The sequence below is a fragment of the Rhinatrema bivittatum genome, chromosome 5, assembly GCF_901001135.1.
Source record: "Rhinatrema bivittatum chromosome 5, aRhiBiv1.1, whole genome shotgun sequence".
Classification (NCBI taxonomy): domain Eukaryota; kingdom Metazoa; phylum Chordata; class Amphibia; order Gymnophiona; family Rhinatrematidae; genus Rhinatrema; species Rhinatrema bivittatum.
Window position 1 is genome coordinate 121,753,513 of NC_042619.1, and position 25,325 is coordinate 121,778,837.

General features: G+C 46.7%; 1 protein-coding gene across 1 annotated transcript in view; it reads right to left on the bottom strand.

The window, feature by feature from the left end:
- FNDC3A (fibronectin type III domain containing 3A) overlaps positions 1 to 25,325 on the bottom strand; it is a 1,040,529-nt gene that overhangs the window by 507,488 nt on the left and 507,716 nt on the right. Inside the window, 1 exon segment of the mRNA XM_029602861.1 lies at positions 23,306 to 23,365. Within this exon segment, the coding sequence (XP_029458721.1) occupies positions 23,306 to 23,365 (60 nt within the window).

Below are 25,325 nucleotides of genomic sequence, written 5' to 3' on the forward strand. Positions count from 1 at the left end.
TCATATCCCCTCTCAGTCGTATCTTCTCCAAGCTGAAAAGTTTTTGGTTCTAGATCTGCAAGATGGATGAGGGACAAAAGCGGTTGAACAGCTTAGACCCACTGATAATAAAATTTCACTGAACCTAACCCATAGCAATTTGGGATCTATGAGGAAAGTGCATAGTGAAAAAACCCCATGGCCCGACAATGAAAGAATTGAGGGGCTGAAGTTATGGAATATGTGCGCAGGGACATATAGGAATTTGTTAGAATGTCTGCGTGGTTGCTGGACAGGAAGGTCATTGTGACTGTGGTGTCCAGAAGTGTTCTATAAGGGATTTATGGCCGTGACAGCAATCCCAGGTAGTAGATTTATAGTGAGTCATGAATAAGTCAGAGCTCCTTGCTTGGATTGACTGTGGTTATGCAGCTGTCCATGCAAGGAAAAGCATGAATGATGTTGTACTCCGTTGCCGGAGCTGGTGCAACCGGCAGAGCTTGTGATTGTAATATTATTGACTCACCATGAAGCACATAGAAAGATTAGAGGCAATCTACTTACTGCGATATGGAAGCATGGTGACGAGAGATAGCAAGTGTTGCTTACCTGTAACAGGTGTTCTCACAGGACAGCTGGATGTTAGTCCTCACATATGGGTGACATCATTAGGATGGAGATCAATCACGGAAAACTTCTATCAAAGTTTCCAGAACTTTGACTGGCCCCCTACTGGGCATGCCCAGCATGGCACTAACCCTGCAGCCAGCAGGGGTCCCCCTTCAGTCTTATTTGATAGCTACAGGCAGTGCTGAAAAAATAAAACAACAAAACGTTACGAACCCAACACCGAAGGGCGGCGGGCGGGTTTCGTGAGGACTAACATCCTGCTGTCCTTTGAGAACAACTGCTACTGGTAAGCAACACTTGCTTTCTCACAGGACAAGCAGGGGTAGTAGTCCTCACATATGGGTGAGTACCTAGCTGAGGATGTCCGAACATGCACCAAATGTACTCAACGGCATGCAACAGACACAACACTGGGGTGAAATTTGGTAGAGGTCATCCTGAACCCCACCGGGCAGGCGGGAAGGGTGTGGTACGTCACATTGGAAATAGGATAGGCAGGACAGACTGGCCGAAGATGGAAATCTTGTCTTCCGGCTTTATCCAAGCAATAGTGGGGCTGCGAAGGTACTGAGAGCGCTCCAGGTGGCAGCCCTGCAAATGTCAGGAAGCAGCACCGATCGTAGGTGTGCTACTGAAGTTGCCATGGCCCTCACAGAGTGTGCTTTAACATGGTCTTGAAAAGTAATGCCTGCTTGCTGGTAGCAAAAAGATATGCAGTCTGCCAACCAGGAGGAGAGAGTCTGCTTACCACAGGTTGCCCTAATTTGTTGGGATGGAAAGAGACGAATAACTGAGTGCTCTTCCTGTGGGCAAGTGTACGGTCTAGATAGAAAGCTAGAGCCCGTTTACAGTCAAGGTTATGCAGAGCCTGTTCCCCTGGATTGGAATGGGGCCTGGGAAAAAAAGTAGGTAGTATGATGGATTAATTAATGTGAAACTCCGAAATTACCTTGGATAAAAACTTAGGGTGAGTGTGGAGTACTGCCCGGTCCTGCAGGAGTTTAGTGTAAGGCGGATAGGTAACTAGGGCCTGTAACTCACTAACCCTGCGAGCTGAAGTGATAGCTAAAAGGAAAATCACTTTCCATGTGAGAAATTTTAGGTCACAGGAGTGAAGAGGCTCGAATGGAGTTTTCATGAGCCGACCAAGAACCAGATTAAGGTCCCAAGAAGGGGCCGGAGGAAGTAAAGGTGGCTTGATATGGAGCAAGCCCTTTAAAAATCGTGTTACGAGGGTTGTACTGATATAGAGAAATCCCCGACACCTTTATGGAAGTCGGCTACCGCACTGACATGCATTCTGATGGAAGAGGTTTTTAGACTTGACTCTGACAAATGCCAGAGATAGTCCAAAAACCTTGGGATTGGATCGGAAAAGGGATCAAGGGACTGCGAAGGGCACCATGATGTGTACCTTTTCCATTTATATGAATAAGATTTTCTTGTGGAAGGCTTCCGTGAAGCAATCAGGACACGAGAAACCGAATCTGAAAGGTTAAGTGGTTGAAGGATTAAGCTTTCAATATCCATGCCGTCAGGGACAAGGCCTGAAGATTGGAATGGCGTAGGCATCCGTCGTTTTGAGTGATCAGATGCGGGTCCGTTCCCAAGGGAATGTGCCAGTGGTTGGAGAGATCCTGGAGTATGGGAAACCACACTTGGCGTGGCCAGTGAGGTGCTATCAGGATCATGGTTCCTTTGTCCTGACGTAGCTTCACGAGAGTCTTCGAAAGAAGAGGAAGTGGAGGGAATGCATAGAGCAGACCGGTTGCCCACGAGAGAGAGAATGCATCTCTGGGTTGAGAGCGCTCGCTCCGAATGAGGGAGCAGTAATTGTCTACTTTGTGGTTCTGAGGGGACGCAAAGAAGTCTGTCTGGGAGTATCCCCATTGGCGAAAAGATTGAGGTCGCTACCGAGGGGTTGAGAGGACCCACTCGTGTGGCGGGAAGACGCGACTCAGTTTATCTGCCAAAGACATTGTCCACTCCCAGCAAGTAGGTGACCCTGAGGTACATCGAGTGGGAGAGCGCTTCCGCCCAAATCTGCGCAGCTTCCTGACACAGGAGGAAGGAGCCTGTGCCTCCCTGCTTGTTAATGTACCACATGGCCACCTGGGTGTCCGTCTGAATCAGGATGACGTGATTTGATAGGCGTTCCTGAAAAGCCCTGAGAGCATATCGCATTGCTCGAAGTTCTAGGAAGTTTATTTGATATTTGGCTTCCTCTGGAGACCAAGTTCCTTGTGTCTGTAGATTGTCCACGTGGCTCGCTACCCGAGGTTGGAAGCGTTGGTGGTGAGAATGAGTTGAGGATCTGGCACTTGAAAAGGCAGTCCCTGGAAGAGATGGTCTGATCTTTCCACCAGGCGAGAGACAGACGGAGTGAGTTGGTGATGTGGACAATGGTCGACAGAGGCTGAACAGCTTGAATCCATTGTGACCTCAGAGTCCAATGCATGAGACTCATGGCCAGGCGGGTCATTGGTGTAACATCAACGGAGGACGCCAGGTGTCCTAGCAGGACGAGGAATTGGCCAGCTGTTGCTGTATGTTGAGACTGCAACTGGTGAGCGAGGGCCACAAGTGTTAGCGCTTGTTGTTGAGGTAGAAAGGCTTTTGTCTGTAAAGTGTCCAAGTCTGCCCCAATGAACGACAAGTTTTGAGATGGGATTAAATAGCATTTCCAGTAATTGACAAGAAATCCTAGAGAAATTACAGTGTGTAGGGTGAAATCGAGGGACGACTGAGAGGCTTGCTGGGTTGGAGCCCTGATTAACCAGTCATCCAGATAGAGGTAGACGTGCACACCTTCTTTCCTGAGGAAAGCTGCTACAACTACGAGGCATTTGGTGAAGACTCGTGGTGTAGACGCTAGGCCGAAGGGAAGCACTCAATACTGATAGTGCTTTGGGCCTACTAAAAACCTGAGGTACTTGCGATGAGTTGGAGTGATCGCAATGTGTGTGTATGCGTCCTGGAGGTCCAGAGAGCAGAGACAGTCTTCTCTTTGTAGAAGAGGTAGAAGCGAGCCCAAGGTTACCATCTTGAACGTTTCCCGCTGGAGGTACTTGTTGAGAGCACATAGGTCTAGAATTGGACGAAGCCCCCCGGATTTTTTGGGGATCAAAAAGTACCGGGAATAGAACCCTAGTCCTTGCTGCGAGAGTGGGATGGGTTCTATTGCTCCTAACTGGAGAAGAAGGGAAACTTCCTGCTCCAGAAAGACAGAGTGGTCGGATACTCTCCACGCATGCAGAGGTGGTGAGTCCGGTGGAAGAGCAAGAAAGTTTGGGTGGTAACCCTGAGCAATGATTGCTAGCACCCATTGGTCGGTTGTGATTGATTGTCACATGTTGTTAAAGTGGCACATTCGACCTCCCACTGGTATGCTTGGCAGAGGAATCAGACTGCTGCTCTCCAAGTGAAAGTCAAAAACCTGAAGCAGGCCCCGGCTTGGGAGCTGCTTGTGGCTTTTGCTTTCGGGCCTGGCGAGGCTGAGGCTTTTGATAAGGTCTCGTAGTTCAGGACCTTGCTGGTAGGGTATAGTACTTCCTTGGACGGAAGAATGACTTCATAGAGTCCTTCTTGAAGGGCTGTCTTAAGGGGAAGTCAGAAGGTATCGATGAGAGCTGTTTAAGGGTCTCATGATGGTCCTTTAATTCAGCCACTATTTGCTGAATCTGTTCACCGAACAGATTGTCTCCTACACATGGTAGGTCAGATAGCCTGTCTTGTACTTCTGGGCGAAGGTCAGAAGATTTGAGCCAGGCCCATCGTCTTGCCGAAATGGCAGCTGCAGACACTCTAGTAGAGGTGTCAAAGATATCGTAAGCTGTTCTTATCTCATGCTTTCCTGTCTCAAATCCTTTGTTGACAAGGATTTGAAGCTGGTCTTGGAATTGTTCAGGCAGGGTTTCAGAGAAGTCCTGTATCTGTTTGAAGATGACCCTATTGTATTGGGTTATATACAGCTGGTAAGCAGCAATTCTGGAGATGAGCATGGCCCCTTAGAAAACTCGTCAACCAACATTGTCTAGCAACTTGTGTTCCTTTTCAGAAGGGGTAGATGAGCAAGGCTTCGTCCTTTTTGCTTTCTTTTGAGCCAATTCTACCACAACTGAGTGGTGGTCGAGCTCAGAATTTTGAAAACCGGGGGTTGACTGCACTAAATAGGTAGTGTCAGCTCTTCTATGGACTGGGGCAATGGATCCAGGGTTTTCCCAGTTCTTTTTGAGGAGGTCAAGAAGAACTTGATGAATGGGAATAGAAGTGATCACTTTAGGGGCATCCAGGAACTGGAGCAACTCCATCATCTGATGCCTATCATCCTGCTCCATCTGAAGCTGAAAAGGGATCAATTCAGACATTTCCTTCACAAAATTAATGAAAGAAAGGTCCTATGGAGGAGAACGCTTTCTACTTTCAGTAGGAGAGGGAGGTGAAGGTAAGTCATCGGTGTCTGAAGAAGTATCATCACCTCAGGTGTCATAAGGATCAGCAGACTGACCTGTAGGACGAGAAGGGGGTTGGATACCCGAAGGCCCCGGCCGAGGCTCCGAGAAAATCGAAGGAATCGCTGGGGGCACCGTGGACGGCCTGGAGGGCATAGGTGCCGGTATCGAAGGCATCGATGGCGCTGATATACGTATCGCCCCCGATGAATGAATCGGTGGCGAGGGACGAATTGCCATCGATGGCTCAGGCAAAACTCCCGAAGGAGGGATGCGGAATGGTGTTTCTCCTCCCGATGAAGCTATCAACGGGGAGCACACCGGAGCCATCGGAGACCCGGGAACCACCGGTGGAAGGGCGGTTATGAGCGCCTCCATCCGAGATAGCAGTGGTGCCAGCGCTGCTGGAATCAGGTCGATGACCGGTTCCACAATCAGTGCCGGTGTCTGTGCCGAAGGGACCTGGAATCGTTGCATTGCCTTATCGATGGCCTCCTGGACCAGCCGATCCAGTTCTTTTCGGAGACCTGGAGCAAGCAGCCCCGGCTCCTGAACAGAAGAGGGAGGCAGAGGCATAGCCGGAGGGACCACCTTTACAGGCGGAATCGCGGCTCCCAAACCCCGATCGGGTGAGGGTGGCATCGATGACCCGTCGCAGGAATGGTCGGTGCATTTCCTGGACAGGGCTACTTCGACGGTGGCTCAGACGGTGGCAAGGTCGATGATTTCGCTCCCTCAACGGTCCGAGTCTTACGATGCTGATGGTGATGTTTCTCCCTACGATCCCCTCAATCCTGAGGGGGAGTAACGGGCGCCGATGGCCGTGAAGACGTCGATGCCGGACCGTCACTGGATGGAGGTCGATGCTGGTGCGACGTCGATGGTGCCGGTTCTGATGACGTTGCTGCGATGGATGGCGTCGGGGTGTGAGCACGGAAGAAGACTCCCATCTTCTCTATCCTTGCCTTGCAACCTTTGGGTGTCATGAGGTTCATTTGGTGCAAGTCAGGACATCATGCTCCTGGCCTAAACACATTACACAGACGCCATGAGGGTCTGTGATGGACATGGTGCGAGTACAGTCCAGGCACCGACGGAACCCCGACGCCATGGCCATAGAAAAAAATCGAGACGCGGGACAGACGACGGGAGTAGGCCGCAAGAGCCAAACTCGACGGTAATCGACGGAAAACTGTCAAAAAACTTACTGGAGTACTGCGGGGCAATTTAACGTTAGTTAATTCCGTGAGGAAAATTCCTGTCAGGAATCTCCACAGAGCTCCTAAACCGTGAGGTTACTGCAGCGCGGAAAAAAAGAAGACTGAAGGGGGACCCCTCCTGGCTGCAGGGTTAGTGCCATGCTGGGCATTCCCAGTAGGGGCCAGTCAAGTTCTGGAAACTTTGATAGAAGCTTTCCTTGATTGGGCTCCATCCTAATGATGTCACCCATATGTGAGGACCTACCATCCTGCTTGTCCTGTGAGGAAAACCATTTTGCCTGTGCCTTCTGAAGAAAGTTGGTATTTCTGAGGTCCAGGATGGGCGGAGTGTAACTACTTTCTGTTGAAAGAAAGAATAGTGAAATTAAAACTCCCAAAACACCCCCCCCCCCTCCTGTGCTTTGTAGCGTCCGGGGGAGTGTACCGTGAATCTTGTTACAGAGTGGGGTGGCCGCTCTGACATCCGGCAAGTTGAGAGACCCGGAGGTGTCCAACTGGAAGGGCTGATGTAACCTGGATATCATGTAACCTCCCAAGGGAGCGTGAGTGGTAAAGTCTTACCCGCATTTCTGTGTGCTGTATAAGAAAACGTCGAGACCTGTCGCCAGGTTTTGAGGTGGACTTACACTGGAGGCAGAATTTGCTGGATCTCGTGTTTAGCAGATCAGTGAATCCATCTGGAACTTCGGTCCTGAATTAGGAACCAGAAGCCAGATTATTAATCAGTACAGGGTCCCGTTGCTGACAACGGGAGGATGTCCTGATGCAATCCCAAATAAATGGTAGATAGGTTCTCTTGGTATAGGGTCTGACATAGCTGGCAATAGCAATATGTGACACTAATACAGTTCTTGGAAGACAGGTGACCTAGAACCTTTCGAACCATGTGGCCCGAATTAGAGAACAGATCTCAATGGGAATGCTGCTGAAGTGGGATTAGACTACTTACCATCCGATGTGGATCGCTGAAGGATGAGCCGGTGAAGATTGATGGCACCGTAGATTTCAGGAGTCATCGAGGGGTAGCCTGTCGGATGTAATATCCATCTCAACTCTGAAACCTGGTATGGTAGCGCAGGTATAAAGGAGACTGGCGTGGCTGGCGCTACCACAGTAATTTGTGGAGGGCCACAATCCCGCACCGATGTCGGTGGGGCACGCCTCGGGTACAGGGGAGCCATTATGACTTGTGAATCTTGCCCTCATTGTAGTGGCTCAATGTGTCGTGATGCCAGTCCAGAATTCTTCGCAACTTGTTCCTGTGTTTCTGGAGCACCAAGGACTGCCAGCAATGTGCGGAACAATGGCGATGGCAGTGGTGATGTTGCTCGACCCGGGCATTCTCCAGCACCGAGAAGGATAGCACCGATGTGCTGGATGACGTCGGTGGCGGACGATCACCATGCCGGTGACAATGAGTGCCACGGTGCTCAGCCCGGTCTTTCCCCAATGTCGAGGTGGATGCCCTCGCTGTCTTGGATGGCAAATGTTGATGGACTGTCAGCATGCCTGCACTGTTCCTGGCACTATATAGTGTCGTAGGCTAATATGGGGCTTTAATAAGAACCCAAAGCATGGAGCACTGTGTTTAGGCAAGGGCATTACGTGGAGGTGCTTTGTCTGTATTGATGGTGTCGATGGCGGCCGAAGCGGCCTCGAGGGCATCGTCAAAATATATATATGAAAAACGTCGATGACCCAGGCAGAGCAAGGATAACACTGATGAAAGCACTGATGGCATCGGCGTAGGTATCTATGGAAACAATGTGGCTTTGAAAATCGAAAAACATCGTTGGCATCGGAAAAAATGCCATCATTGACGGAGTCAATGACTGCATCGACGGAAACGACGTGAGCGTCTGAGTCGACGATGGCATCAACGTTGCCGGAGTTGACGATGGCATCAATGTTGCCGTCGATGGAATCGACGATGGCACCGATGGAAGTGCCCTGGGCATCGATGACATTGATAAAATAAACGATGGCATCGACCCAGGTATCGATGGTACCGACACAAGGGTGTGCATCGATGGCATCCATCTGAGCAATGATGGCATCGATGAAACCCAGGGAAAAATCAGTGCCATGGATGAAAAACATGGACGGCACTGATAGAATCGATGCAGGGAACGATGGCATCAATGTACCGTGGGGGGAGGGGTACCGATGGCATCGAAGAATGCAGGACGGTCTGGAAATGGGTATCGACGGTAGCGATGGGGGCATCGACTGTGCGAGGGTACCGAAGTTATCGAAGGACCTGGATTCGACAGAGGCCCTGTCAGCAACAGAAACCATGGAAGTCCCTGTCCCACTAGCGCTAATAACCAGGCAGAGTGTCACAGAGGGACATTCGCAGGCTATGTGTGGCTAACTATGAAAACATAGGGAGAGGGAAGGCCGCAGTTGGTTGGCAGGCCAGGGAGGTGACAGGAACTGACCAAAAAACAGGGTATAGTACTCACCGAGCGTCGAATAAATGTACACGAAGGGAGACCCATGCAGGGAGAAGTGTTTGTGAAGTAAAATTTTAAGTGTTTCCGTAAGGAAAAAGTGTTAGAATTTCTTACAGAACTCCTAACCGCTATGCTTACTGCAGAATGGAAAAAAGAAGACTGAGGGAGACACCTGTGGTCACAGGGATAATTGCGGGCTGAGCATGCTCAGTGCACTCAATGTGCTAGTGTCAGTCAAAGCTTTATAGAAACTTTGACAGAAAAGTTTTCCGTACAGGGCTCCATCCTGTGATGTCACCCATATGTGAGGACTACCATCCTGCTTGTCCTATGAGAAACTTTCTTCTTTAACATACGTTCATTCTCACACAAACTCTTGTAGTCTCTCTCATTCACATGTTCACTAAATCACATGCTGTCTCATACATGCTCACTGGCTCACATGCTCTCCTTTCAGAGACATGCTTACTGTTTCTCACACACACACACACACACACACACACACACACAGTCACACAAATGCTCACTGGCTTACTCATGCTCACATATATTTGCTGACACACATGAACTCAGCGAACCACAAGCCTGACTGAAAAAAACAATCACTCCTCACAAAATATCAAGCAATAAATTCAAGAGATATAAGACAACATTCACAAAATTAAAACCATGAAAAGAATAAATGTCAAAACAGCCAATAAACATAGTGGGGACCAATATTTACAGCATGTTCAGGGCTACTTAGCCAGATAAGTAGGACTTATAGAAATGACGGCAGAAGACGACCAAATGGCCCATCCAGTCTGCCCAGCAAGCTTCCCTCATTTCTTCTCTCATACTTATCTGTTTCTCTTAGCTCTTGGTTCTAATTCCCTTCCACCCCCGCCATTAATGTAGAGAGCGGTGATGGAGCTGCATCCAAGTGAAATATCTAGCTTGATTAGTTAGAGGTAGTAGGGGTAGTAACCGCCGCAATAAGCAAGCTACACCCATGCTTATTTGTTTTTACCCAGATTATGTTATACAGCCCTTATTGGTTGTTTATCTTCTCCCCTGCCGTTGAAGCAGAGAGCTATGCTGGATATGCATCGAAAGTGAAGTATCAGGCACATTTGGTTTGGGGTAGTAACCGCCGTAACAAGCCAGCTACTCCCCGCTTTGTGAGTGTGAATCCTTTTTTCTTCTCCCCTGCCGTTGAAGTTATGCTGGATATGCGTGAAGTATCAGTTTTTCTTTTCCCCGGCCGTTGAAGCAGAGAGCTATGCTGGAAATTCGTGATGTATCAGTCTTTCTCCCATGCCGTTGAAGCAGAGAGCCATGCTGGATATGCTTCGAGAGTGAAGTATCAGGCACATTTGGTTTGGGGTAGTAACCGCTGTAACAAGCCAGCTACTCCCCGCTTTGTGAGTGCGAACCCTTTTTTCTTCTCCCCTGCCGTTTAAGCAGAGAGCTCTGCTGGATGTGTGAAGTAACAGTTTTTCTTTTCCCCTGCTGTTGAAGCAGAGAACTATGCTGGATATGCATTGAAAGTGAAGTATAAGAATGGAGTGATCAAGCTAGTTGAAAGGCATCAGGAATAGAGGAAGGTGGAGGTAGTAATTTGGATATTTGGTTTGGGGTAGTAACCGCCGTAACAAGCCAGCTACTCCCGTCTTTGTGAGTGCAAATCCTTTTTTCCACATTTCCTCTTGCTGTTGAAGCTTAGAGTGATGTTGGAGTCACAGTAACCATGTGTATGTTTATTGAATAAGGGTATTGTCTCCAGGCAGTAGCCATCATTCTGGCGAGTCACCCACTCTTCATTGGCGGCCTCTTGACTTTATGGATCCACAGTGTTTATCCCACGCCCCTTTGAAGTCCTTCACAGTTCTGGTCTTCACCACTTCCTCCGGAAGGGCATTCCAGGCATCCACCACCCTCTCCGTGAAGAAATACTTCCTGACATTGGTTCTGAATCTTCCTCCCTGGAGCTTCAAATCGTGACCCCTGGTTCTGCTGATTTTTTTCTTATGGTAAAGGTTTGTTGTTGCCTTTGGATCATTAAAACCTTTCAAGTATCTGAAAGTCTGTATCATATCACCTCTGCTCCTCCTTTCCTCCAGGGTGTACATATTTAGATTCTTCAATCTCTCCTCGTACGTCATGCGATGAAGATCCTCCACCTTCCTGGTCGCCCTTCTCTGTACCCGCTTCCATCTTGTCTTTGTCTTTTGTAGATACGGTCTCCAGAACTGAACACAGTACTCCAGGTGAGGCCTCACCAAGGACCTGTACAAGGGAATAATCACTTCCCTTTTCTTACTCGATATTCCTCTCTCTATGCAGCCCAGCATTCTTCTGGCTTTTGCTATCGCCTTGTCGCATTGTTTCGCAGACTTCATATCATTAGACACTATCACCCCAAGATCCCTCTCCTGCTCCGTGCACGTCAGCCTTTCCCCCCCCATCGAATACAGTTCATTCGGATTTCCGCTCCCCATATGCATGACTTTGCACTTCTTGGCATTGAATCTCAGCTGCCATATCTTCGACCACTCTTCCAGTTTCCTTAGATCCCGTCTCATTCTCTCCACTCCTTCCGGCGTGTCCACTCTGTTGCTTACGTTTAGAGGCTGCTACTTAGCCATATAAATCCCTTATATGGCTAAAATAAGAACATAAGAACATAGCTGCATAAGTTGTGGGAGGGCAATGGGCAGAGTGACTTAGCTGCAGAAATTATGTAGCTAAGAAGCAATATTCGGCAGCTAAGGAGCAATATTCGGTCTTGGCCACATAAGTTAATAGACTATGTTCGATGGTTATAACTTGTATGGCTAAGTACAAATATATAAACGTATATTCAGCGAAATAGCGTGCTGTTGAATATATTGTGTAATTAAGCAGGGTAAGTTATATTTGGCCAAGTTACTTAAATGGCCATCTTTCAATATTGGTTCCCCAATGATTTAAAAAGTCACAAATTTGTTCTATTAGTTCCCAAACACCAATAAAATATTTCAAACAGCAGACACATGAAATAACACCCCACAATTTAAAACAAAAAACTAAATAATTAAAAAATCTCCAGCTCTCCATACTATTAAAGAAATAAATACCTGGCATTTTTTGATTTCCCAGAGATTGTTGTAGATTTGGGTGAGGGGGGCCACCTAATCTTTATCCTCTCTCTCGTTCACATGCATAGGCAGTCTCTCTCTTACACATGCAGGCTCTCACATACACATACAAGCTCTGTTTCTCATATACACATGCAGGCTCACACACACAGGCTCTCTCTCATACATATCCAAAGGCTCTCATGCATACATGCAGGTGCACTCTCTCATTTACATGCGACTCTCATACAAATACAGGCGCTCTCTCATACACACACAGCCACTCTTGCACATATGCAGGTTCTCTCTCTTTCAAACACATATGCAGGCTCTCCCTCATGCACACATGCAGGTGTTCTCGAACAGACATGGAGGTGCACTCTCACACATGTGGCTCTTGCACACATGCAGGTGCTCACACATGTAAATATTAAGGCTCTCTCTCACACAAGTCATACACACATGCATATTCTCTCTCTCTCATATGCACTCACACACATCCCTTTCAGGTACAGTCCTTTCTTCTGGGCTTTTGACTGCACCCACGCTGCTCCTTATTTACTGCCAGAGTGGATGTACGAGGAAGCGGCCGTACAACCGCCAGATGCAATCTTCTGCTGACCCTGTAGGCCTTTGTTCTGGCAGCAGCATGGTAGGCTCCTTCGCGGCCCCACCAAGACCACTTTGGGCAGCATTGGGTTAGGCTCCACTGTGACCCCGCCAAGAACTCCGTCATGGCCTTGCAAAGAAATTATTCTGTGGCAACTCCTTTCAGCTGGAGCCGAGATGAAGACCACGTGATGAGTGTGACCGGCCCACCTGGAGATGCTCGATCCCCCAATAGGCCAATCCGCCCCTCCTTTTATCTCACCAGCAATATGCAGGGAGCCTTATCTCAGCAGCAATATACAGCAAGGTTTACAGCTGTATTATTGCTTTATACCATAAGAACATAAGAAGTTGCCATACTGGGTCAGACTGAGGGTCCATCAAGCTCAGCATCCTGTTTCCAACAGTGGCCAATCCAAGTTACCAGTACCCGGCAAGTACCCAAACATTAAACAAATCCCATGCCACTAATGCCAGTAATAGTAGTGTGTTGCGTCCGGTCTCAGACGGCTTCGCCCCATAAGTCTCACCTTGTTCTCGGCTCCTTCCGCTTACCTTGGGAAATTGGCTACCGCCGCGTCTGCAAGCCGCCCTCTCCGGCGTCCCCAGAACGGCTATGGCGTTGCCTCCCGCCATGTTCCTCCCAAGGGCCTACTAGGGTGCGCGCGCTACCCACATCTTTATTCCAGCTATGGCGCGAACCTCAGGGGCGTCCCCCTCGAGTGACATCACAACATCCGGGTATATAGCCTGCCCTTACTTGCTAGCTAATCGAGTTAGCAAGGACTGGATTTTGGATTGGACGTGTCCGGTCTACGCTGCTCTGCCGCTTCCGTGCTGCTGCTGGAAGCGCTCTCTCTGCCCTTCAGGAGAGCCTGCATGTCCTCGGAGGCCCTTCCTCTTCTTTCAGGTGCCTTACTGGGATCAGGTACTCGCTCCTCGAGGGCCTGCTCTCCCTGCTTCAGTGCCTGGAACCATCTACTTCTGCCTGGTGGAAACCATCTACATTACAGCTACCATCTAGTGAGTAATCTAATTCTCAGTCTATCTCATCTACAGCTTTGCCGTGCTGGGAACCCTACACCAGAACCTCCCTATATCAACTTGGTGAGACGGGTCCCTCTGCCGAGGGTCCCTGGACTGCTCCTTCAGAACCTGCTCACTACTGCCACCTCTGGTGGCTTACATCTGATGTATAATAAAAGACAATTCAGTGTTTGTGCGTCTTGCGTCTAGCCCAGTACTGTGGCTCCCCACGGGGCTCCTACCCATGGGCTTGGTCATCTTCTACAGTACCCAAGAATCCACTCAAACACCTCGAAACCATAACACAGTGGCCATTTCCCAAGTCAATGATTAATAGTTTATGGATTTCTCCTCCAGGAAATTATCAAAGTATTTTTTAAACCCAGGCACACTAACTTCTCTAATCACATCCTCTGGCAACTAATTCCAAAGCTTAACTGTGCATTGAGTGAAAAAGAATTTTCACAGATTTGTTTTAAATGTGCTACTTGCTAACTTCATGGAGTGCCCCCTAGTCCTTCTATTATCTGAAAGAGGAAATAACAGATTCACATTTATCTGTTCTGATTCTCTCATGATTTTATAGACCTCTGCCGTCTCTTCTCTCAGCTGAACAGCCCTAACTTCTTTAGCCTTTCCTCACATGGAAGCCGTTTCATCCCCTTTATTATTTTGGTCACCCTTCTCTGTACTTTCTCCAGTGTAACTATATCTTTTTTTTTTAGATGCGATGACCAGAACTGCACACAGTACTCAAGATGCAGTCTCGCCATGGAACGATACAGAGATACATTCTTTGTTTTATTCACCATTCCCTTTATAATAATTCCTAACATTGTTTGCTTTTCTGATCGCTGCAGCACACTGAGCTGACAATTTCAATGTATTATCCACTATGACACCTACTTTTTCCTGGATGGTAACTCCTAATATTGAACCTAACATCATGTAACTACAGCATGGGTTACTTTTCCCTATATGTATCACTTGTCCACATTAAATTTCATCTACCATTTGGACACCCAGTGTTCCAGTCTCACAAGGTTCTCCTGCAATTTATTAGAATCCACATGGGATTTAACTACTATAAATAATTTTGTGTCATCTGCAAATTTGATCACCTCACTCGTCGTATCCCTTTCTAGATCATTTATAAATATATTGAAAAACACTGGTCCAAGTACAGATCCCTAAAGCACTCCCCACTGTTTACCTTTTTCCACTGAGAAAACAGACCATTTGATCCTACTCTGTTTCCTGTCTTTTAACTAGTTTGCTATCCACAAATATACATCGCCTCCTATACCAAAAAAAGTAGCAGATTTGTAAGGCAAGACTTCCCCCTCAGGTAAATCCATGCTGGCTGTGTGTTCCATTAAATCATGTCTTTCCATATGTTCTGTGATTTTGTACTTTAGAATAGTTTTCACTATTTTCCCTGGCACTAAAGTCAGACTCACTGGTCTATAGTTTCCCAGATCACCCCAGAGCCCTATTTATCAGGGTTACATTGGCCACACTGTAGTCTACAGGTACAATGGAGGATTTTAATAACAGGTTAACATATTTTCTTAATAGATCTTATGTTCTTATGATCAAATTTCATTTTTTAGTTCTTTTAGAACCCTGGGGTGTATATCTTCCAGTCTAGGTGATTTGCTATTCTTTAGTTTGTCTTTTTGGCCATCTACATATCTTCCAGGTTCACCATATCTGAATCATAACCCTTGAAAACTGTCTCCGGAACAGATATCTTCCTTACATCTTCATTATTAAACACAGAAGCAAAGAATTCATCTAAGAGCCCCTTTAACCCCTCAATCATCTAACAGTCCAACCGACTCCCTTGCAGGTTTCCTGCTTTGGATATATTCTTAAAAGTTTTTATTATGAGTTTTTGCCTCTACAGCCAACTTCATTTGAAATTATCTTATGGCGTGTCTTATCAATGTTTTACATTTAACTTGAAAATGATTAAGCTTTTTCCTATTTTCTTCATATGGATCCTTCTTTCAAATTTTGAAGGAAGATTTTTTGGCCAATAATCGTTTGGCCTTCTTTCCAGCTTTCTTAATGCATGGAATACATCTGGACTGCACTTCTAAGCTGGAATTTTTAAACAATGTCCAAGCCTGTTGTACACTCTTAACCTTTGCAGCTGCACCTTTCAGTTTATTTATAACTATTTTCCTCATTTTATCAAAGTTTCCCTTTTGAAAGTTTAGTGTTTGAGCTGTAGATTTACATATTGTCCCCCTTCCAGTCATTAATTCAAATTTGATCATGTTATGATCACTATTGCCAAGTGGCCCCACCACAGTTACCTCGCTCATTAAATCCTGCATTCCACTAAGAATTAGATATAAAATAGCTAACACTCTTGTCTGTTCCTAAACCAACTGCTCCATGAAGCTGTCATTTATTCCATCCAGGAACTTTACCTCTCTAGCATATCCTGATGATATATTTACCCAGTCATTATTGGGGTAATTGAAATCTCCCATTATTATTGCACTGCCAAATTAGTTAGCTTCCCTGATTTCATTATCCGTCGTCATTCTGGCCAGGTGGACGGCAGTATACTCCTTCCCAACACATTTGGGATTTCTACCCATAAAGATTTAATTGTACACTTAGTCTCTTGTACAATCTTTATCCTGTTGTATTCTATGCCCTCCCGGACATATAGTGCCCTCCCCCCTCCACCAAGTTGATCCTCCTATCATTGCAATATAATTTGTACCCTGGTATAGCACTGTCCCATTGGTTATCCTCCTTCCACCAGGTCTCTGATATGCCAATTATATCTATCTCAATATTCACTGTTATACATATTAACTCTGCCAATCTTATTTCTTAAACTTCTTGCATTAACATACAGACAATTCAAAGTGTGTTTTTTGTTTGTATGACCATCTGCTTTTCAGTTGACAGACATAATTTGGAATCATTTAGCTCAGGTGATTCTTTATTTTATAGGCAAATGGATTACTTTTGCTTTTATTGGAACCTCTCTGTTGGGATGACCTAACTCTCGTTTCATTAACAACCTTTGAAGAAACCTCCCTCCGAGCCATGTGCTGTTGAGCACCTGTCTGCTTTCCCCCTCGTTCTAGTTTAAAAGCTGTTTTATCTCCTTTTTAAAATAGCACCTGCAGACTGGTTCCACTCTGGTTAAGGTAGAGCCGAACCTTTCGGGAAAAAGGCTTCCCCTTCCCAGAAGATTGCCTAGTTCCTTAGAAAACTGAATCCCTCTTCCCTGCACCATCGTCTCATCCATGCATTGAGACTCTGGAGCTCTGCCTGCCTCTGGAGACCTGCACATGGAACAGGAAACATTTCTGTACAACTATAGGCAGTATTATCAATTATAACATAGCCATAGCTAGGTTGGTGGGGAGCCCACAGCTTGTAGTGGGATTGACCATGTCCTTGGACACACGGCAAGTGAAATGTTTGAAAGTTAGCTGGGAAGAGAATACCAAGTAGCCCTGCCCCTAACGTTGCATCAATATGTGAGAGCGAGACGAGCTGCCTGTCAAGTCTTTGGCTTTGATGGCTGAGACTGGTCTGCTCATCACCCAGCTTTGTGTTGATACGCTTCATAAAGTGACTCCTGGTTTTTACAGACCAGGATAATACCAGTGGTTAGTGTTCCACCTTCACGGAGCGGAAGGATGGAGGGCTGCCATCTCCAAAAAAAAAAAAAACCAACAAAAAAAACAAAACAAAAAAAAAAACAGGGGTGGGTAAGAGTATGGGGCAGGGGTGTGGCCTGCTTGTTACAGCGGTTGCTACCCCTAATTGAGCTGGATGTTCACTTGGATGCAGATACAGCGCTGCTCTCTACATTGGTGGTGGGGTGGAGGGGAATTAGGGCTGGAGGGTACTGGAAGCCAATAGTAACAGGTGGGAGAGAGAAAAAGGGAAAAAAAAATGGATAAAGTGCGTAGCTTGCTGGGCAGACTGGATGGGCCGTTTGGTCTTCTTCTGCCATCATTTCTATGTTTCTATAATACTGCACTGCAGAGAACTTTATTGGTAATTAAAAATCGAATTGCAAGATAACCTGAGGGCCGATGCTTTGACGGCCCTGCATTCCTAATGGCGCTACATTTCCTTCAGAAAGAATCTCAAAACTTGGCTCTTTAGGAAAGCATTCCCTCCAGAAAATGAATCCCTGGCTCCCTGTCCGTCCCCCCCTCCCACCCTACTCCACCCCCCCACCTTTTGTTACCTTCCCTTGGCTCAGTCAGTTCCCCCCCCCCCCCCCGCCATTGTACATAGTAATTTAATTCCGAACATATTTACTGTTAGTAAAGTTATTATGTAAAACAAGTTTCTTTAAATTTACTCAGTTAATCTGTTATACTGTATCATGTCACCAAAAGTTTTAGACATCCTGTTGTATGTAAACTGGTGTGATATTTCGAATCAAATATCGGTATAGAAAAAAAAATAAATAAATGCATACATACATAGCTATAGTATGATACCACTGAGCACTTGTGAATCAAAATTCAGCAAGCGAGGACATGGCTACCCCTGGGAATTGAGAATATGTTTAATAATTGAGTTGTTGTATGCAATCGATCTATGCTGTGGTGATGTCCATCCAATAAAGATCTTTTTTCAAATAATGGTGGGACAGAGTTGTTGCTTAAAATGTGATAGGAAAAATAGTGATGGAGAGGGCTGGAGGCATGGCAATTATAAATAGACAAGAAGTGGTGGTCATACCCGAGACATTTTTTTCTGTTTATAATTTACGAACAGCTAATTCTTCTCTCTTTTCCAATGTTTATAAATTTTTCTTTACTGTAATGCCATGTGTTTCTATCTCTTATAGAGTATGTCAGTCTAAATGTGTTATGTAAATGTGTATTGATTTGGCTTATATTTGAAATAGTAATATTTTGTGATTATTTGTATTTATTTTTTTCTGCTTCTACTTCTCATCCCTGGGAGAATCTTTAGTTGTGTGGATGTGTTACACATACCCATCTTAAACCACACAGCTGGGAGGTACAGTTTTTTAATGTGGCCCTTCCTGCATCTTGGCAAATAAATAACAGTCCTAAATTTAGGTGAATTTTCAATAGAAAACTTAGGGTCCTAAGTCTGTCTGAAAATGTAGAGATTACTTACCTGATAATCTCGTTTTCCTTAGTGTATGCAGATGGACTCATTACAAATGGGTATAGTGTGCTCGTGCTAGCAGTTGGAGACGGATCTGACGTCAGCACGGGAACATATACCCCCACAGGAAGTGCAGCAACTCAGTAATCTTCCTTGCAAAAGCTTTTATGGATATATGTGTGACTGACCGATCGATTAAATGAACATGATTACCCTGACCGATTGATAGTAGCTGGAGACCGCCAGTGTTCTCAACCGGAAGGCGTCGACACCCGGCAGGGTGGATGCCCTATATAAGAAAACATGGCTTACCGTGACTCGGTGAATCCCCACGTATACCGGCAGCCGGGCGGGATGCTGAGTACATCTGCATACACTAAGGAAAACGAGATTATCAGGTAAGTAATCTCTACATTTCCTAGCGTGTAGCAGATGGACTCATTACAAATGGGATGCACAAAAGCTATTCCCGGACTGGGTGGGAGGCTGCCCGAGGTCCGTTAAGGATCGCCCCTCGCAAATGCTGTGTCCTCCTAGCCTGGACGTCCAGACGGTAGAATCTGGAGAAGGTATGGAGGGAGGACCACGTTGCCGCCCTTACACATCTCTGCAGGTGACAGCATCCTAGTTTCTGCCCAGGAGGCCGCTTGGGCCCTGGTTGAGTGAGCCTTGACCCGTAGAGGTGGTGGTTTTCCCGCTTCTACGTAGGCCGCCTTGATAACTTCCTTGATCCAGCGAGCAATAGTCGCCCGTGAGGCCGCTTCTCCTTGCTTCTCCCCACTGTGAAGGACGAACAGGTGGTCCGTCTTTCGTACTGCTTCCCACATTTCCAGGTATCTGGACAGCAACCTGCCGATGTCGAGATGGCGCAGTCTTCGACCTTCTTCGGACTTCTTCAAACCTTCCGTGGTTGGCAAGGATATGGTTTGGTTGAGGTGGAAGTGTGAGACTACTTTGGGTAAGAAGGAGGGAACTGTGCGAAGATGGATAGCCCCTGGAGTGATTCTGAGAAACGGATCGCGGCAGGACAGCGCTTGTAGCTCTGAGATACGGCGTGCTGAGCATACGGCCAGCAAGAACACCATCTTCAAGGTTAACAAACGGAGGGACAGACCTCGGAGGGGTCTGAAGGCGGGTCCCGCTAGGAATTCCAGGACTAGATTGAGGTTCCACAGGGGCATTGGCCACTTCAGTGGCGGGCGAATGTGTTTGACTCCTTTCAGGAAACGTGAAACGTCTGGGTGTGTGGCAATGCTATTGCCGCCACTCCTGGGGCCGTAGCAGGATAGCGCTGCCACCTGAACCTTGATTGAACTGAGGGACAGACCCTTCTGAAGTCCATCTTGCAGGAAATCCAGAATGATGGGGATTTTAGCGGCATGTGGATTGGTGCTGCGAGTTTCACACCAGGCTTCAAATACTCTCTAGATCTTTATATAAGTTAGTGATGTGGAGAACTTGCGTGCTCGGAGGAGTGTGTCTATTACCGGCCCCGAGTACCCCCTTTTCTTCAGTCAAGCCCTTTCAATGGCCAGACCGTAAGAGAGAATTGAGCTGGATTCTCGTGGAGGATGGGACCTTGTCTCAGCAGGTCCCTGTGTGGAGGCAGGGGTAGTGGATTCCCTGCCAGCAGTCTTTTCATGTCTGCGTACCAGGATCTTCTTGGCCAGTCCGGGGCCACCAGAAGAACTAGGCCTCTGTGCCTCTGAATCTTGTGTATAATAGCACCCAGCAGGGGCCAGGGAGGAAAAGCATATAGCAGGATCCCCTGAGGCCATGGCTGTACTAGAGCGTCGATCCCGTGGGATAGATGATCTTGTCTGCGACTGAAGTATCTGGGTACTTGAGCATTGGACCTGTCCGCTAGTAGGTCCATGCCCGGAGTCCCCCACTGATCCACAATCATCTGGAAAGCTGTGGGCGACAGCTGCCATTCCCCCGGGTTTAGGCTTTCTCTGCTGAGGAAGTCTGCTGTGGTGTTGTCCTTCCCGGCGATGTGGACGGCGGAGATGTCCTGAAGATTCGCCTCCGCCCAAGCCATCAGGGGGGCTATTTCTAAGGATACCTGTCGGCTGCTGGTTCTGCCCTGTCGGTTGATGTATGCCACCGTGGTGGCGTTGTCCGACATCACTCGGACTGCTCTGTTTCGAAGTCTGTGGGCAAATTGCAGGCATGCTAACCTGACTCCCCGTGCCTCTAGTCGGTTGATGTTCCACCCCGACTCTTCTCTGTTCCACCACCCCTGGGCGGTTAGCTCTTCACAGTGTGCTCCCCAGCAGCTGAGGCTGGCATCTGTAGTGAGCAGGGTCCAGGTTGGAGAGGACATCCTTGACCCCCGGCTCATGTGGCCGGACTGCATCCACCACCGTAACTGATTCTGTACTCTGGCCGGTAGAGGTAGATGCACGGTGTAGTTCTGTAATCGTGGGCGCCACCGAGATAGGAGGGCGCGCTGTAATGGTCTCATATGGGCCCTTGCTCATGGTATCACTTCCAGAGTGGAGGCCATTAGGCCGAGGACCTGTAGGTAATCCCAAGCTGTGGGCCGAGCGGTGCTTAGCAGATTCTGCAAGCGATCCCAGAGTTTCGATTTCCTCTTGGAGGTCATGCTGATCTTGTCTTCCTGGGTGACAAATCGGACACCTAGGTATTCCAGCGACTGCGAAGGCTGTAAGGAACTCTTGTGTATGTTGACTACCCATCCTAGGCTTTCCAGAAGAGATATAACTCGGTTGGTTGCATGGTGGCTCTCCTCCGGTGACTTTGCCCTGATCAGCCAATCGTCTAGGTAGGGATGGACGAGAATGCCTTCCTTCCTGAGGGACGCTGCCACCACTACTACTACCTTGGTAAAGGTCCGTGGCACGGTGGCTAACCCGAAGGGTAGAGCCCGGAACTGAAAGTGCTGATCCAGGACCTTGAAGCGTAAGTAGCGCTGGTGGTCCCGATGAATTGGGATATGCAAGTAGGCCTCCAAGAGATCCAGGGATGTGAAATACTCCCCCCCATCTCGCTCGGGGGCCAAGTCCTCACCGGGACCGAGGCTGCCTCTATGCCACGCCCGAGCCCTTCTCACTCGGGGGTCAGGTCCCTGCTGCGATCCGGCCACCGGACCGAGGTGCTCACCTCCGAGGGACCACGGAATCACCTCGGGAAACTCAACTGGGGGAGGGACCCGAGGGTATCACCGCAGGAGTGCGGGGCTCGTCTTCAGATAGGATTTCTTCTAAGAATTTGGAAAAATGCTCAGCGAGTGTAAGGGAGCTCCAAACTGCTTTGGAGACGGAAATTACTGAATAGCTACGCTTCCTGTGGGGATATATACACCCCCATGCTGACGTCAGATCCGTCTCCAACTGCTAGCACGCGGATACTATCCCATTTGTTCTGAGTCCATCTGCTACACGCTAGGAAATAGGATCTTAAGGTACTTAAATTTATGATCTAAGATTTTTTTGAACATCAGCTTCCTATTTACATGTAAAAATACCTATAAAAATTGCTCCCTTCATACCTACAGGATTTGGTAGATTTTGCTGAAATTTTCCATTACTTCATGGATTGCACTGGTCATTTGTATTTAAGTAAAAATATGGGGGGGCTTTTTTTTTGGAGGGTGGCAGGAGTGTTTAACCTGGCAGTTTTCTCTTGCTCCTTTAGACTTCCAGCTCATATCAAAACCATAAGACTTCATAAACTACCCCCAGATATTTTTCCCCTATTTCTATACCCCATACCAACTTAACTTTAGTCCAGTCATGGAGTGACAGTTCTCAGCTTGAGACCATGATCCAGGTCTCCTTTTAGAACCCTGCAGTCATGGGCCAGCCATTAGATGTCACCATTACATGAGGACTATAACTTCTGTCTATAACATAAGACCTATAGCAAAAAAGTTAGCTGGCCATTAACTGAAGATACCAGCAGCTTTAAAAACCCAATACAATGCAGTTTGCCCCAGTGAATTCAAATGACAAGAAATTAGTTGGGAAAATATAGGTTATCATGCTGATAAAACCCAAAAATATAGCGGCAGATTTTCAAAGATTTACGTGCGTAGGGGGTTATGCGCACCGGGCCTATTTTCAAAAGGATTGGTGGTGCGTGTAAAGCCCCGGGACGCGTGTAAGTCCCGGGGCTTGGAAAAGGGGGCAGGGGGTGGGCGGTCTAGGGGCGGGGCCAGAGGCCTCCACACCGCTGCTGTGCCTGGAATGGCACATTGGCAGTTGGCTGGCGCATGCAACTTACTTCAGCCCCAGGGCTGAAGTAAGTTTTGGAACAAAGAAAACAAAAAGGAAAAGGTAGGGGGGGAAAGGGCGGGGGAGGTAGGGGAAGGGAAGGGTAGCTGGGGTGGGGAGTGGGAGAGAACAGGAGAAGGCAGCGTGGCTCGGATAGGGCTCGGCGCGCGCAAGGTGTGCAACTGTGCACCCCATTGTGCGTGCCGACCCCGGATTTTATAAGATGTTATAAAATTGGGTGCACTTGTGCGCGCATGTTTTAAAATCCAGCCCATAATAAATACTTCACACAACCTATAATGAAAATTCTTGGCTTAGGGTATTCTATATTCATTTTAAATGTCTCTATTTTGACTGTTAATGTGTCTGTACAGTACTGTGTTCATCTAGTATGTGCTACACAAATAACAGTAATAATATATTATATAATAATATCTGTTAAGTAAGAAAATGGCTTACCTTGCATGATAATCCATGGCTGGCCTGAGATCATCTAGAGTGACATTATTTTTTTCACCACTGGAAAACAAATAGATTTTTTTTGTAAATGGTGTTTATAGTAAGATAGGGAGATCTGCATGATTTAAGAGAATTATACAATATTACTATTTAAACTACCTTGCAGAATGTACTTCTTATATTATATGTCCTCCCCTAAAAAAACAGTCACTATAGCACAAACTTTGTCATTTATAAGTAACCTATTTGAGGAGGTATGGACAAAGAACAGGATAAGATGCAGAGATTCTAAGGCTCCAATTCTACTTTCCTGGCTGTAGACCAGTGGCCCCCAACTCTGGCCCTCAAAAGCAAACCACACATCTGTTTTTTCAGGATAACCACAATGAATGTTCATGAGATATTTTGCCTGCATATTGTAGTTCTGAAAACTATAGCTGTTCATGAGAACTAGGATTGGAGTACCAGTGCTCTTAGCGCAAGGCTATGCTGGAAAAAAGTTTTACCTTAATTGTGAATCCTAGCACGGGAAATATATATTCTATTATTAACATACAACCTTATCTCCACTGAAACCAACTCCCACCAAACACCACCCCCCCCCCCCCCACAAAAAAAAAAAAGAACTCCTCATGGCTCCATGGAAGCCTCTTCTATTCAAACAATCATCCCGTGAACTCGAAAGGAAATGGCTAAAACAAAGAACTGAGACCAATCTACAAATCTGCAAGGAGCATTTGCGGAAATATAAACCATCCATTCAACAAGCTAGAACTACAAAAAATTTCCCCAGGAAACTTTATCAGCTAGTATAGAAACTCGCCAAGTCCAAACCTAAACATGATACACTTCCTATCACTGCAAGCAATCCTTTGAATGTAATCTGCTTTGAAGTGATGAAAGGAAGAATATAAATCAAATCAATAAATAATAAAATAAAAGAACTTTGCAGAATACTTAATAGATAAAATTTAAACAATATACTCAATTACATGCCCTTCTCCATCACTCTTCCATGAGCTCAAACAACTTCTTCAATCACCCTCTTTCAAGCACAGTTACAGCTCTCGTGACACCAGACAAATCTGACAGTATCCCTGATCTTATTTATTTATTTATTTATTTATTTAACATTTTTCTATACCGAACTTCATGACAAGCTTCATATCAGGCCGGTTTACATCAAACTTAGGGATTAACTGAACATAACCATATAACAGGAAGGCTGAAGCGCAGGTACAAATAACAGGGAGAATGAACTTGGGGGCTAGAGTAGCCAGGAAATAAAGGACAGAAAAAACTGGAGAATGAGAACATATGAATATATAGTGGCTGGGTCGGTCATTTAGTCTATTGGGCTAAATGAAAGAACTGTTGCAATGTTAGGCTTAAGGGAAGGCTTGGATGAAAAGCCAAGTCTTGAGTTTTTTTCGGAAGGTAATCAGGCAGGGTTCCAGTCTTAGACCAGTCGGCAGGTTGTTCCAGATGATGGGGCCAGCTGTGGAGAATGCCCGTTCTTTCGTGGAGGTTAGACGGGAGGATTTAGTTGGGGGGACTTGAAGGGTTTCTTTGTTTGCTGCTCTGATGGGTCTTGCAGATGTGTATAGCTTGAGTGGGAACTGAAGGTCTAGAGGTAGTTGGTTGTGTATGGATTTGTGGATAATGGTGAGTGCTTTGTGCAGAATTCTGTATTTAATAGGTAGCCAGTGTAGGTTTCTAAGTATAGGAGTGATATGAGTTCTCCGGTTGGTGTTGGTTAATATCCTGGCTGCTGAGTTCTGGAGCATCTGTAGTGGTCTAGTGGCAGAGATCGAGAGTCCTAAGAGGAGAGTGTTACAGTAGTCAGTTTTGGAGAATATTGTTGACTGAAGGACAGTTCTGAGGTCCTGGAGATGGAGGAGGGGTTTGAGTCTTTTCATAACTTGGAGCTTGAAGAAACAATCCTTCGTAATATTGTTGATTGATTTTTTTAGGTTCAAATGGTTATCAATGGTGACTCCTAAATCTCTAAATTGCGTGG